This window comes from Apus apus, chromosome 14 (assembly GCF_020740795.1).
Source record: "Apus apus isolate bApuApu2 chromosome 14, bApuApu2.pri.cur, whole genome shotgun sequence".
NCBI classification, from domain to species: Eukaryota; Metazoa; Chordata; class Aves; order Apodiformes; family Apodidae; genus Apus; species Apus apus.
In genome coordinates, this window is record NC_067295.1 from 5,534,672 (window position 1) to 5,546,228 (window position 11,557).

The window sequence follows — 11,557 nt, forward strand, 5'->3', positions numbered from 1 at the left end:
AAAATACAGAACTATACAGTAACCCTCACACAGAAGGAGCAGGGAATGAAAGTGTTTCATTTAAAAGTTTATCTTTAGTCAAAGTAAAGTTAGGGAAAGCATTGAGCATCTCAGGTGCTGGTTAACCTATAAATGAAAAATAATGAAGACAGAGAAAAGGAATATTAAATGAAGTGAATTCTTAGGGGAATCATATCTTGGCTCATATACAAATCTGAGCTGCTGCAGGAGGGGAATGGGAAGGCTGGGCTGGCAAAGAGGGGACAATAAGTGTCCTCCCATAGAAAACAAGGAAAAACCTCAGTGGAGCTTGGGTAGGATGGAAAATAGCTTCACCTACAAAACAGTCTAGGTCACATATACCTCAGATAACAGCAGTGATAGGTTTTGTCCTAAAAAAAAATAATAGCAAAGTAGGTCACACGCTCACATACATCTTAACTACACATGCAGCTAACATACAGCCCTGTAAGGGTTGCTCCCTTTTCATGGAGCTCCTGCCTGGTTGTAAAGAAGGGGCTATAGTCTCAGGAAAGAACCTAGAGATGGAGTTGCACACTGATCTTTCTCCTCCAGACAGGGATCCTGTCTCTTGGGAACACACACTGTTTTTTTTCCAGATACAGTCACTTTCATAATTTATGGCAGGCTGCCCCCACATGGTTCCTGGATGCTCTCCTTTTACCCACCCAGGCTTGCAAGACCCAGGACCAATGCAAGAAGCATCAAATCCCAGAGCAGGACATTTGTCTGGTGGCTAAGATGGGTAAGGACATATTTTTTCCTTGGTCCTGCTCTCTCCAGCTTCTCTGTGGGAGCTGATGCTGCAGGACTCGTGTTGCATTGTGGTGTAGGTAAGTAGAAACTCCTCTGAAAAGCTCTAACTTCACTTCCAAATCAACAGCATATAAGCTTCTGGAAAGAATGCTGAGTTGTAATGAGGGTCCCAGCTGGTTTTGGGAATATTGTTCTGTTAGAAACCGTATTTCATGGTCTGTAGCTGTGACAGGGTTTTCTGAAGAAGGCCAAACATGTGGGAACATTTCTCACTCCCTAGAAGTTAATGGCTGTTCCTCAGCACAGATTTACAATTTAATTGAAAAACTGAGAGCAAGAGAAGAAATTTTTATTAACACTGTTCTTAATCATCAAAGATTTCACTGGGAACCACTTGCATCTGCCAGCCCAACCCGTAACATGCATTACAGGACTGGCAGTAGAAACAATCACAGAGGAGAATAAAACATAAATGAGGGAAGTGCTGGTGTTGTTTGCTCAGGAGTAACTCCATTACTTAAATAGCTATTCCACATTTATGTGGCCACAGAAGCTCAGCTTGGCCAAGTTACTTCTTGGGACTGAACATTTTTCCTGCCTTCTAATAATTAGGACCTTTCCCAAACAAGCAATCCTTCAGGCTTCTATTTATAATGTTTGCAGGAGATATCAGGAAACATCTCTAAAAAGAGTCATCAGTCTATGGCCTGGAATCCTCCCTGGGAAATTATCTGCTGTGCTGCAGGCTGTGAAGGGGAGATCTGCTACCATTCCAGAGCTGCCCCATTCGAAAGCTGCTGAAGCAAACAGCAAAATTTCTCTGAGTCAACCCTGAGTCAAAGTCCTGGCCAATATGAGGGAGCCTTATTCTGTTAGAAGAGCTTCTTTTCAGATAAGACTTTCATCCAAGGTTATCTGAACACTTGCAATCAAGTGGCATTTTGTGCTAGCATTAATCCTGGTGTCCTGGCCACGTTCCAGTCCGAGTAACAACGTTCTGCCAACCTAAATTCCTCCAGAGGTTTCAGCAGGATGCAATTTTCTTCTTCCTTTTTGCCTTCCATTTCTGGGTAGTTAATTCTGGACCATGTTCCACCCCAATGCTGGCTGCATTTCACTGATGGAGAAAGTGGTCCTTGAAGTGAACAGGACCAAAACACTGTGCAAGAACACATTATTATTATTAATAAATGGCTTTTAAAACACATTTGTCCTTTTCTTGTAAATTATAGCATCAGTTTAAAATGTAGATCTGGAATGCTACTGAGATCCCTGAGAAAGATTGTTGGCAATCCAGCAATCAGAACAGAGGAGTGCATTTTAAGTTGTCATCAATACACTTATGACACAAATGAAAGGGAGATGTTATGTAAGGATTTTTTTTTCCACTGTAGAGAGCCCTGACAGCCAGTTATTGCAGTGAGGAAGGGAAGTCATCCAGATGGACTCTCCGTCACACTAATGAAGCCGTCTCATAACTGTAACAGAGACCTCATGCATCTGCTGTGACACTTAGCAAATTCGGGCATGAATAAATAACCAAAGTCCAATTGAATTAACCTCCAGCTGATCAGCACTACTAAACAAATTATCCTAAACTCTGAACAAGATTAGAAGGACTGGCACAGGCCAGAATCATGTGGCAAGAGTGTTAATTCAGTTTAACAAATTCAAACCTAATCCCCTGGCATTCTCTGATCTCAGGGCTTCAGGGCAAACTGGTTCCAAAATGTTCTTTGAAGAGACAGAAAAGGAGGCTCACATGAAATTAAGAGCAAAAATAGGAGCTCAGATTGGAGTTGCCTACAAAAACAGAAGAATAGCAAGTGCAGAGCAGAGAAAGACTTAGGTAGAGCATTTCTTACAGAGACAGAAGAGACTATGAAGATGACATTGATTTCCTTATGGAATATTCCAACCTCATTTCCAGGATGAAATTTAGAAACTTGATAACATATCAGATTTTCTTGATTATCCTGCTTCTTATACAGAAACAGAAGATAAGCACCTGTGAACTAAGGGGCAATATTTTATTTTTATGTCATTTCCCCCAGTACATAATTGTATTTTTCTCCTATGAGTACATTTGTACTGTCCATCAAACACAATTCAATTATCCCAAACTTCAGTTCATTACTTAGAATGGCACTAACAAAAAGTTCAACACTTACTTCTTTTTATGTTGATTCATAAAATTATTTATGTGGTCAGTTAAAATTAACTTTGAAGTTCAGCTTTAACAGACTCAACATTATGCAGGTTTCTGAAATGTTATATTTGCTTTCAAGAGAAAATATTTATACTATTACCCTCTAGAGACAGAGGTGGATGTAATAAACTCTACAAGTTTTCTGAAATGGAGTTATTTGGAGCACTTCTAAATACCAGTTCCTGCAAGATATGCAATTCCACCATCTCCATCTTCAACAGCTATAAAGAACTTCAAAATCAGATGGGGCCAATCCTCACCTAATATTCAGGGGTAATTTGGAATTACCAGAAACTATTCTGTTATTGCTTCATTGGCAAGGCACAGAGTTGCCCACTTTGTCAGGAAATGCTTCAATGCTTCCACATATTTAAGTTTTGCAAAATGAATAACTCCTGTAGTTCTGAAACTTCTGTTACACCACCCTAAGAATCAAATCATGACCTGTCTACTGTGCACTTTGCTGTTATTTATGCAGTATATAAACAAAACGAAAATATTTATTCTATTTTTCCACTCTGTGCACTAACTGATACCTCCCAAAGTTAACAGCAGCATTATGAACTACAAATGATGATACATTGTCAAAGTCAAAACCATTTGGTTATATGGTTCTTACATTTTCAAATATTCACAATGCAATTTCATAAATGTCTCAAACATAATGAGACAATGGATTTTTCCTCTTTCAACTGTGTAATAATGAACAACTATTAGAAACACTTTATTCTTTCCAGAGTTTGAGGGATCAGTGGCCACAGAGAAAATATGCCCTTTTCAACCAAGTTTTTAATTGTTTTCTCACTTGAAAGAGGAGCTAATTTATTACTGGCAGTGCACAAAGCATTTGTCTCATCAAAATATATCATTTTAACTATGGGTAGATTCTGGACAACAACACTATTTAATTTGCTGTCACAATTAAGTGATTCATTCAACTGACTATACTGTTAGTATCATACTGATACTCTGACATTCTCTTGCTGCTTCTGCAAGAGCTGTGTTGCTACTTTCTGTGCAGGAAAAGCGAGTGGTTTAAATTTCATTCTTAGAAACTATGCTACAATTATGTTTATGATCCACTCCATTTGCATGCTGTCTTCCATCTGACAGACCATCACAAGGAGCTCCTGCATAAACTCTAGTGAGTTTTATGGCAATTACTGCTGTCTCTGCTGATCCATGGAAAGAAATTCTTCAGCCACTTCAGTAATGCACAGCTTCTGCTGTTCACAGGGTGGATATGCTGAGGGATGATACCATCCACAGGCACTGTCATGGTCATGATCTATGGAGGGCTGTTACTTGACAAATGAAAATTATGTAAACAGTGCTGAGACTCAATCTTGCCTCATCATGACTCTGTTTGCTCCACACTCCCTGGCTGCAGTGTCCAGTACAGCCAGCTGTTACCTCATGATAAATATCTGGGATAAAATTATCATTAGACACCACCAGGTTGGCTGTATGATGCAGTCCTGACCCTAGGTAGCTGGAGCTCTTTTAGCTCTCCTGTGTAGTCTGGAGTTATTCTGGAGATGTATTTCATACATTTCAAGAATGTCACTTTCATTTCAGTGGTTGCTGAAGTAATTTCTGGGTATTTTTGGATATGCAAAGAAATGTATGATCTGTTGGTGTTGGAACAGGCTGCCCAGGGATGGTGACTCCACCATTTATTTAAAATCCATGCAGATGAGGCACTTCAGGACACACTCTAGTGGGCTTTTTTTGTTTGTTTGTTTAGTTTATTTTAGGGCAGGGGAGTTGATGGTTGGACACAGGGATCTTAGAGGTCTTTGCTAACCATGACAATTCTGTAATTCTGTAAAGGTATTGAATATATGAAAACTACTGCTGTTCAAGATCAAAAACCCAAGAAAGCATTTTCAGCAACATCCTTCAGTGGTGTGAACTGCCTCACTTTTGCCATAACAGCTGTGTGGACAACTTAAGAACAAAGCAAACCCCTTAGACTTGTCTCTTAGAATAAGAAATGATACTACTTATTATCCTAGGAGGCACAGAAAAGGGATCAGGGCACAGAAGAGCCAGAACCTCCTCACCTTCCTTCAAAACATGACCACATAAATTGAGAGCCTCAGAGCTTTAATTCTGAGAATGCTGTTCAACTAATCCTGGACATGTCTGAACTCCTGAGCTGCTCACACTTGAACCTCAGGCTTCCCTGCAAACCAGATATTACATTTCTGTCCGTGTGTAAAAGCAACTGGGCTGTTGGGCTTTGGTCATGTTTGGCAGGCCCATACCTATGTCAGGTCTAGAAAACAGGAGATAAAACAGCCAACTGCAGCTGCAGCAGGCTTCACTCCTGACTGCAAATAGCCAGGTCCAAAGATGTGTTTCCACTTTGCACCAAGTGGTGACAAACCCTCTTTCCACTGACTGCAGAGAGAGCCAGCCAGGGAGACCTGACTTCTGGGGCTAAAGCCAGTCTTTGAGAACAGCCTCAGATGTGCTCCTCTACCATCTTCCCAAGGGCCTCAATTCAGTAGTATTTTCCTCTGCCAAACCCTATTTAAATGCAATGGGAACTGCTTGAAAGCACCAGGAGGTGGATTTCTGCCACCCCTCCTACCCTTAGACACAACAGCCCCATGGAGAGAAGGCTCATCCACGTCCCCTGACCATGTAGTGGCAGCCATAAGGGGAAGAGGAACACTCTGGTATTGTCTGGCCAGAGGAATGTACTTAAAGGCAGCTCTGCTTCACGTACCTGATTTATAACAAGGGTCAGAATAATTCCCAAGCAGCTCCTGCATCGGGGAGCAAACTAATTCCTTTTGTCTCTCCTTGGCTGCGCAGCCCAGGGCCCAGCTGCACCTGAGGTTCCAGCTCACAGTCTATATTCTGCATCATAAAAGATACAAGAGAGAAATCTAAACCAGCGAAGTAATAACCTGTAAACTAATAAACCAACCCAGTACTTTGATAGCTAGGCACTCCCAAGAGCAGGGATTATTAATGGATGTCCTGAAACACCGTGTGTCGAGTTTTCAAGAGAAGTGGGAAACATTTCTGATGCTCTGAGAATCTTACACATTTGCTCTATAAAATCAGTTCAGATAAATGCAAAGATTACTATAAAAAGCAGCTTCCTTCCAGACTACACACATGCAGAGGCACTGAAGCAGTTTAAAAAGAAAACTAGTAAGAAACTGCTCAAATAAATAATAATAATAAAGGTATAAAACTGCACTATTATGGGTAGTTTTTCTTCACAAAGTATGGGGCTGTCACAGTTATTGATTTTATCTAGTAACTGAGATAGTGACATGCACGACTTAGGTTTCTGCAGCAGTGAGTGCATGGGAGTGGAAGAAGGGATCTGAAATCCTGCAGAATCTCCAGCTGAGGACTTGATGGCTCTGAACTGCTGCCTGTCTCAATTCTTTATTTTCCCTGAACTGTAAAATGGGGTATATTAATAATCAGTTATGCTGAAAGAGAGTTTATGAAGCTAAATGTAATAATGTTTGCAATGTGATTAGGGATCTTTGGCAGAAAAGTGCTATAGATAATGGGAGTGTAAGTACAGCTACATGTCCTTCTCAGCCAGAAGATGCTGGGAAGCAGGTGGCAGGCAGACAGACCCCTCGGGAAAGCTCCCATTACCTGCCACAGGTATTGTATTCTCAAATCTCCATCCCCTGCCCCAGTCACAGGGACAACAGGGACCTTGTCCTTAGTTCATTTTTTTTTAATGTATTTACTTTCAGTGGTGAAAATTCAGTGCTCAGTTACCTCCTGCCATCTGCTTCTCGAGCCTGCAACATCCCACCTCAGCTCTGTGTCAACATGAGATACCCAATTGATTGCAACTGTTAATGATAACTCTTTTGTCCCAAACTAATGCGAAACAGTGAAGCACAGTGTTTCCATGTAAATCTGGAGTGGACTCTCTGTCCTGTTATGTAAAATATAAAATGGAGGCTGGCAAGGTTGGCAGAAAGAATCTGGTCCTTTGTGTTTCTTGAAGTAAAATTATTTTCTGGAGAAGGCAGAGCAGCAGGAAACTTCTTTATGAGGCAGGAGGCTTTACTGACAAGAGCTGCTATTATCTCTGTCAAACAGGCAAGGCCTCGAGTGATTGTGGTAAGCAAGAGAGAGGAATGTTGGCTTTTCACAGTGCTGGAAAACAGACTATTTGCCAGATTGCAAGGAGTACCGAAAAGGTATCAAGCCTCTCTATTTAAATTAGCCACGACAATAACCTGCTGAATTAAAAGCTTTTTCGTGGACCTCTGCTGCTCTCTAATGGTGCCTTAAAGAATTCTCTAAACAAAGCTTACATGCTATTCCCGTAGTCAAGTTTTGTTCAAAGTTTTCATACCAAAACAAACTAATTCATAGGGTTCTTAAGAGAGGTTACAGAGATAACTCAGAACTCAAATTACTAGTGCTGCAACCACAGCTGCAACGTTTTGTGTGGGGGGGGAAGGACAGTAAAGGAGACCTAATGCATAGAAATGAAGGTTTGGAGCCCATTTTAGATGCAGCAACTGCTAAAGTCTAGGTTATAAACCTCTGAGAAACCCCAATTTTCAGAGCCTTGTGTAACTTAGTACACAAAGTTACTATTCACGAGTACCAATATTTCAAAGAAAAACAATTAGTGCTGAATTAACCGTACACAATTAACAGAAACTTACGTTGGCACGTGCTGCTCTGGGGACACAAAACACTTCTTTCTGCTGCTCTCTTCACACAAATGTCCTCATCTCCCGTTACAGCGCCGGGGGCGCAGCTGCCCCTCAAGCCCCCACGCTTCCCTCAGGGAGCAGCGGGACCGCACATGGAGCGTTCGGGTGCCACGTCTGCCCCACCGGCCCGCGAGGCTGGGCGGCCGGCCCGGGCCAGGGCAAGGCCGCCCCCAAACCGGCCTCATTTTGAGGAGAAAGCAAACTCGAGAGCTTCAAGAGTGGCCCAACAACACCCGGGGAGGGGGGGGGGGCGAGCAGCCACCTCATGCCATGTGGAAAGAAGGGGGGGGGGGGGGGCAAAAAAAGCAACAAAAAAACAGATCTAAACGACCAGGCTCCCTCCCGCCCGCAGGGTCACGGGCCTGAGGTACCGACCCCGCCTCCCTGCCGGCCCCAGGGGGGTTCGCGCCGCGGGACGTTCTCCTGACACGCACAAACTGGTGTCAAAGGGGCAGAAAGCGGCCGCGGGCAGCGCCCTGAGGAGCGCGGGGAGACGGCGCCTGCCGGGCGTGCGCGGGCGATGGCGGCGGGCGGGGACGGGAGGGGAGGGGAGGCGAGGCCGGCAGCCCCGCGGGCCGGCGGAGGGAGGGGAGGGCTCCGCTTCCGCCGCGGCGGGGCGGGCCCGGGCGGGGAGCAGCGGCCTGGCGGGCCCGGCGCGGGTAGGGCCTGTCGCCAGGCTGGGTTGTTCCCCTCGGGAAATGGCGAGGCCTGCGGGGGCTCGCCCCCCGGGGGAGGCTGCCGGGGCGGGCGGGGATGGCGGGCGCCCCGCTCCCTGGGTGCGGTTGCTTTGCGATCAGAATTAGCGCGAAGCCGCAGCTGGATCGTGCCGGGGCCGTGCGGGCGGTTGCGGCGGAACAGAAACGTTCCCCTCCCGGTCTGGGCTTTTGGGGTGTTTGAACGTTCCTCCTGCGCAGACACGCACCCGCGGACCCTTTATTTCTGCTCTGAAATCACCTCAACCCGCGTATTTCAGTGGCAGGGAACGGATTTGGGCTTTTCACAGCCCGTGGCCTTGTGCGTGTTTAATGTCGTTTTACAGTTCAGGGTTGTTTTATTGTTGTTTTTTGTTTTTCCTCCCCCCCCGCAGCGATGGCAGCGAGTCCCGTGGTGACGTCCAGGCAGCGGGAGCAGGAGGTCCGGGGGGTCCGCACCGAGGTGGTGTGCACGGCCTTCTCCAACTCCGTCTTCGTGGTGGTCACGCAGTACGGCAAGATGGGCACCCTCGTCTACGTGGACCCCGACACGGTCGGCGACAAGGTGGGCAGGCCCTCGCTCACCACCAGGGTGCTGCTGGGCAAGGATGAGGTGAGAGCCGAACGCGCGGCTCCCGGGCGGCGGGGATCGGGGGGGACATGCGGGAGGTGGGGGCGGTGCGAGTCCCCAGGGAGCCGGTGAATCACGGCAGCTGGGCAGTGACTAAGTGCAGCTTCCACCGTGGTCAGATGGATGTAAAAATCCGGAGGGGCTCATCGGAAAAGCGTGCGTGCTCATGCGGTCTTCGTCGGTGCAGAAGCTGAACTAACCGTGCGTGGCCTGGGGGTCTGGTATTTTGTATCCTGCAGGGTGTGGATTGCTTCGCCTCGTTTATGGAAGGTTTGATAAAGGTCCTGTTGATTTAAGGGCTGCAAGGTCAAACATGCTGCCTTTGATCATCTTTTTTTGAGTTTCTGTACCAGTGAGTTTGTATTCATTTTCAAGACCCTTTTTCGTGTGCCCCCCCCTCAGTCTGTGCCAGCCCCATAATGGAATTTAGTTGCCCTCTCCCAAATGTGTCTGCCAGCACCTACCCTTGATAAAGTTAGTTTGTTTTGCTTCAACAAAATGAGGTTTTATCAACCATTTCACAAAGCTGAGGAGAAAGCAGAAAACAATTATTTCACAAAGTGTCAACTAGTCAAGCATTAAAACAGAAAGTTACAGAGCTACAAGATGATGAGGTTTTCCATCAGGGTTGGAGATATCAAATATTACTTGCTAACCTTAACTAGAAAAACTCTAGCAACTCAAGGTCCCTGTTTGTATCCACTGCTTCCCCTTATGGAATTCTCATTCTTCATCAACAGCCTTCATCTCTGGACGGGAGCTGCTTTTCTTTCCCTGGTGGGATATCTGCTAATTCTGACCACCTACACCTCCAAGTTGGTTTTGTGTGTTGTTTGAGCATTTGTTTACTTTGTTACATAGTATTTTTAAATCACTTTACCAATTTAATTGGTGTAAACATTAAGAAAAGGCTTTCACTAGTTTGCTGCCTTCCTGCTTGTCATCATTAACATTCCAGTTTGGAATTGTACACATTTCCAAACCACACTGGTAGCTAAAATCAAGCAAACTCATCCTTCTGATCGTGGGTGTAAATAAAATTTACAAGCGGGATATTCTTGTTAAAGAAACCTCATTAACAAGTTCATATCCCTTTTCTTCCCTCCAGCCTCACTGCTTATTTCTGGTTTTCATTGTTCTGTTAAAATCAGGTCTTTTTTTACACATGGTGTGTGAGGACTGTGTATGTAGCACCATTTTGGAGTCTAAGGATTGCAAAAATAGCAGGTTTTATCCAGAGCTTGTCAGTGGAACATAGCCTCCTCAGCAACAAGTTTTCAAATGAAAATTGTACTTTCAACTTCAGAAATCTGGCTATGATTGAAATAGAGGTATTTTCATGAGTGGCATTTCATGTAATTTGTTATAGTTTGGGTGGGGAGATTAGTGGATGGAAAGGTTCTGTGTACCAGCTTTCCAAGTTTTCCAAGCTGGTGCAAAACTCGACTCAAGTGCAGCTCCAGTTATGTTATTTCAGGGTGGTTTGGATGGGTGTCAGTCACGGGCCCAAACTCTTCCATTTGAAGTTGGCTGAGAAAGTGCTTTTTAAAGTTCTCTGTACCATGGCTTGGCTTTGCTGAGCAGCCAAAATGCCTGTCTGTCCCTAGTCATAGAATCACAGACTGGTTTGGGTTGGAAGGGACCTTAAAGATCATCTAGTTCCAACCACCCTGCATGGGCAGGGACATCTCCCACTAGACCACGTTGATCCAAGCCCCATCCAACTTGGCCTTGAACACTTCCAGGGAGGGGACATCCACAACCTCTCTGGGCAACCTGTTCCAGTGTCTCACCACCCTCACAGTAAAGAATTTCTTCAGCAAACTTCACAGTCAGTCCATCATCAACAGGTTCCCAACGTGCTCCGTGTCATCGCAGGGCTCCTTCTCTCCTAACTGCTCTCCTAACCAGCTGCCAGAGTGCACATCTGTATACCTTTGCTTTTCAGCCCCTCGTCCATGTTTGTGCCAAACACCTGGTGGCGTTTGTCTCTCAGGAAGCTGGGAATAAACCTGTTCTTCTCGCCATGGCTCTAAAGGACAAGACCATGGAAGGAATACAAGCTCTACGGGAAGTGATCCGGAGTTGCCAAGTGTGGTGAAGCTGTGCCATCTGGATTCAAGGAAATGATCTTGAGTCCGTGACTCATCACCGCTGACTTAAAAGGACAAGAAATGAAAATGATGGAATGTCTTTGTGCTGGTTTTGGACTTACTGAGGAATGTCATGAATTTTTCTCTACTGTGTAGAACATTTGTGGGCTTTGTTACAGTGACAGGTTTGCGGTGCATACAGTCAGTGATGGAACGAGAACAATCGTCTCAACGTACAAGAGAAGTGTTATTTTTATCCCATTGGGTGGGATGTATATTTGGGAAGTGGCACAGCTCTGCCTGTGTGTCCTGAGGAGTGATGGATGCCAAGCTTGTAGCTCCACTGCACCGCAAAGGGGGAACACCCAGTGCAGAGTGAATAAAAGAAACATTGACAAATCTAATTTTACCTCTTTTTTTGCTCTGTGAAA

The 11,557-nt window shown here is 45.0% G+C and overlaps 1 protein-coding gene and 1 long non-coding RNA gene across 6 annotated transcripts; one reads left to right on the forward strand and one right to left on the reverse strand.

Moving 5' to 3' along the window:
* Positions 1–1,105: 1,105 nt before the first annotated feature.
* Positions 1,106–7,925, reverse strand: LOC127390580 (uncharacterized). Its single transcript, XR_007890893.1, has 3 exons — positions 7,660–7,925; positions 5,724–5,857; positions 1,106–1,936 (listed from the first exon to the last, which is right to left on the reverse strand). It is a non-coding gene; the product is annotated as an uncharacterized LOC127390580 (long non-coding RNA).
* Positions 7,926–8,127: 202 nt separating this feature from the next.
* PSMG3 (proteasome assembly chaperone 3) lies at positions 8,128–11,530 on the forward strand. Of its 5 annotated transcripts, none has more exons than XM_051632550.1 (3): positions 8,128–8,219; positions 8,798–9,015; positions 10,982–11,530. In XM_051632550.1, exons 2-3 carry the CDS (start codon positions 8,800–8,802, stop codon positions 11,132–11,134), a joined length of 369 nt encoding a protein of 122 aa, XP_051488510.1. In that variant the 5' UTR covers positions 8,128–8,219; positions 8,798–8,799; the 3' UTR covers positions 11,135–11,530. The 5 variants fall into 5 exon arrangements, with proteins under 5 accessions (XP_051488510.1, XP_051488512.1, XP_051488509.1 ...); XM_051632552.1 differs by having other exon boundaries at positions 8,136–8,150; XM_051632549.1 differs by lacking the exon at positions 8,128–8,219 and adding an exon at positions 8,300–8,369.
* Positions 11,531–11,557: the final 27 nt, after the last annotated feature.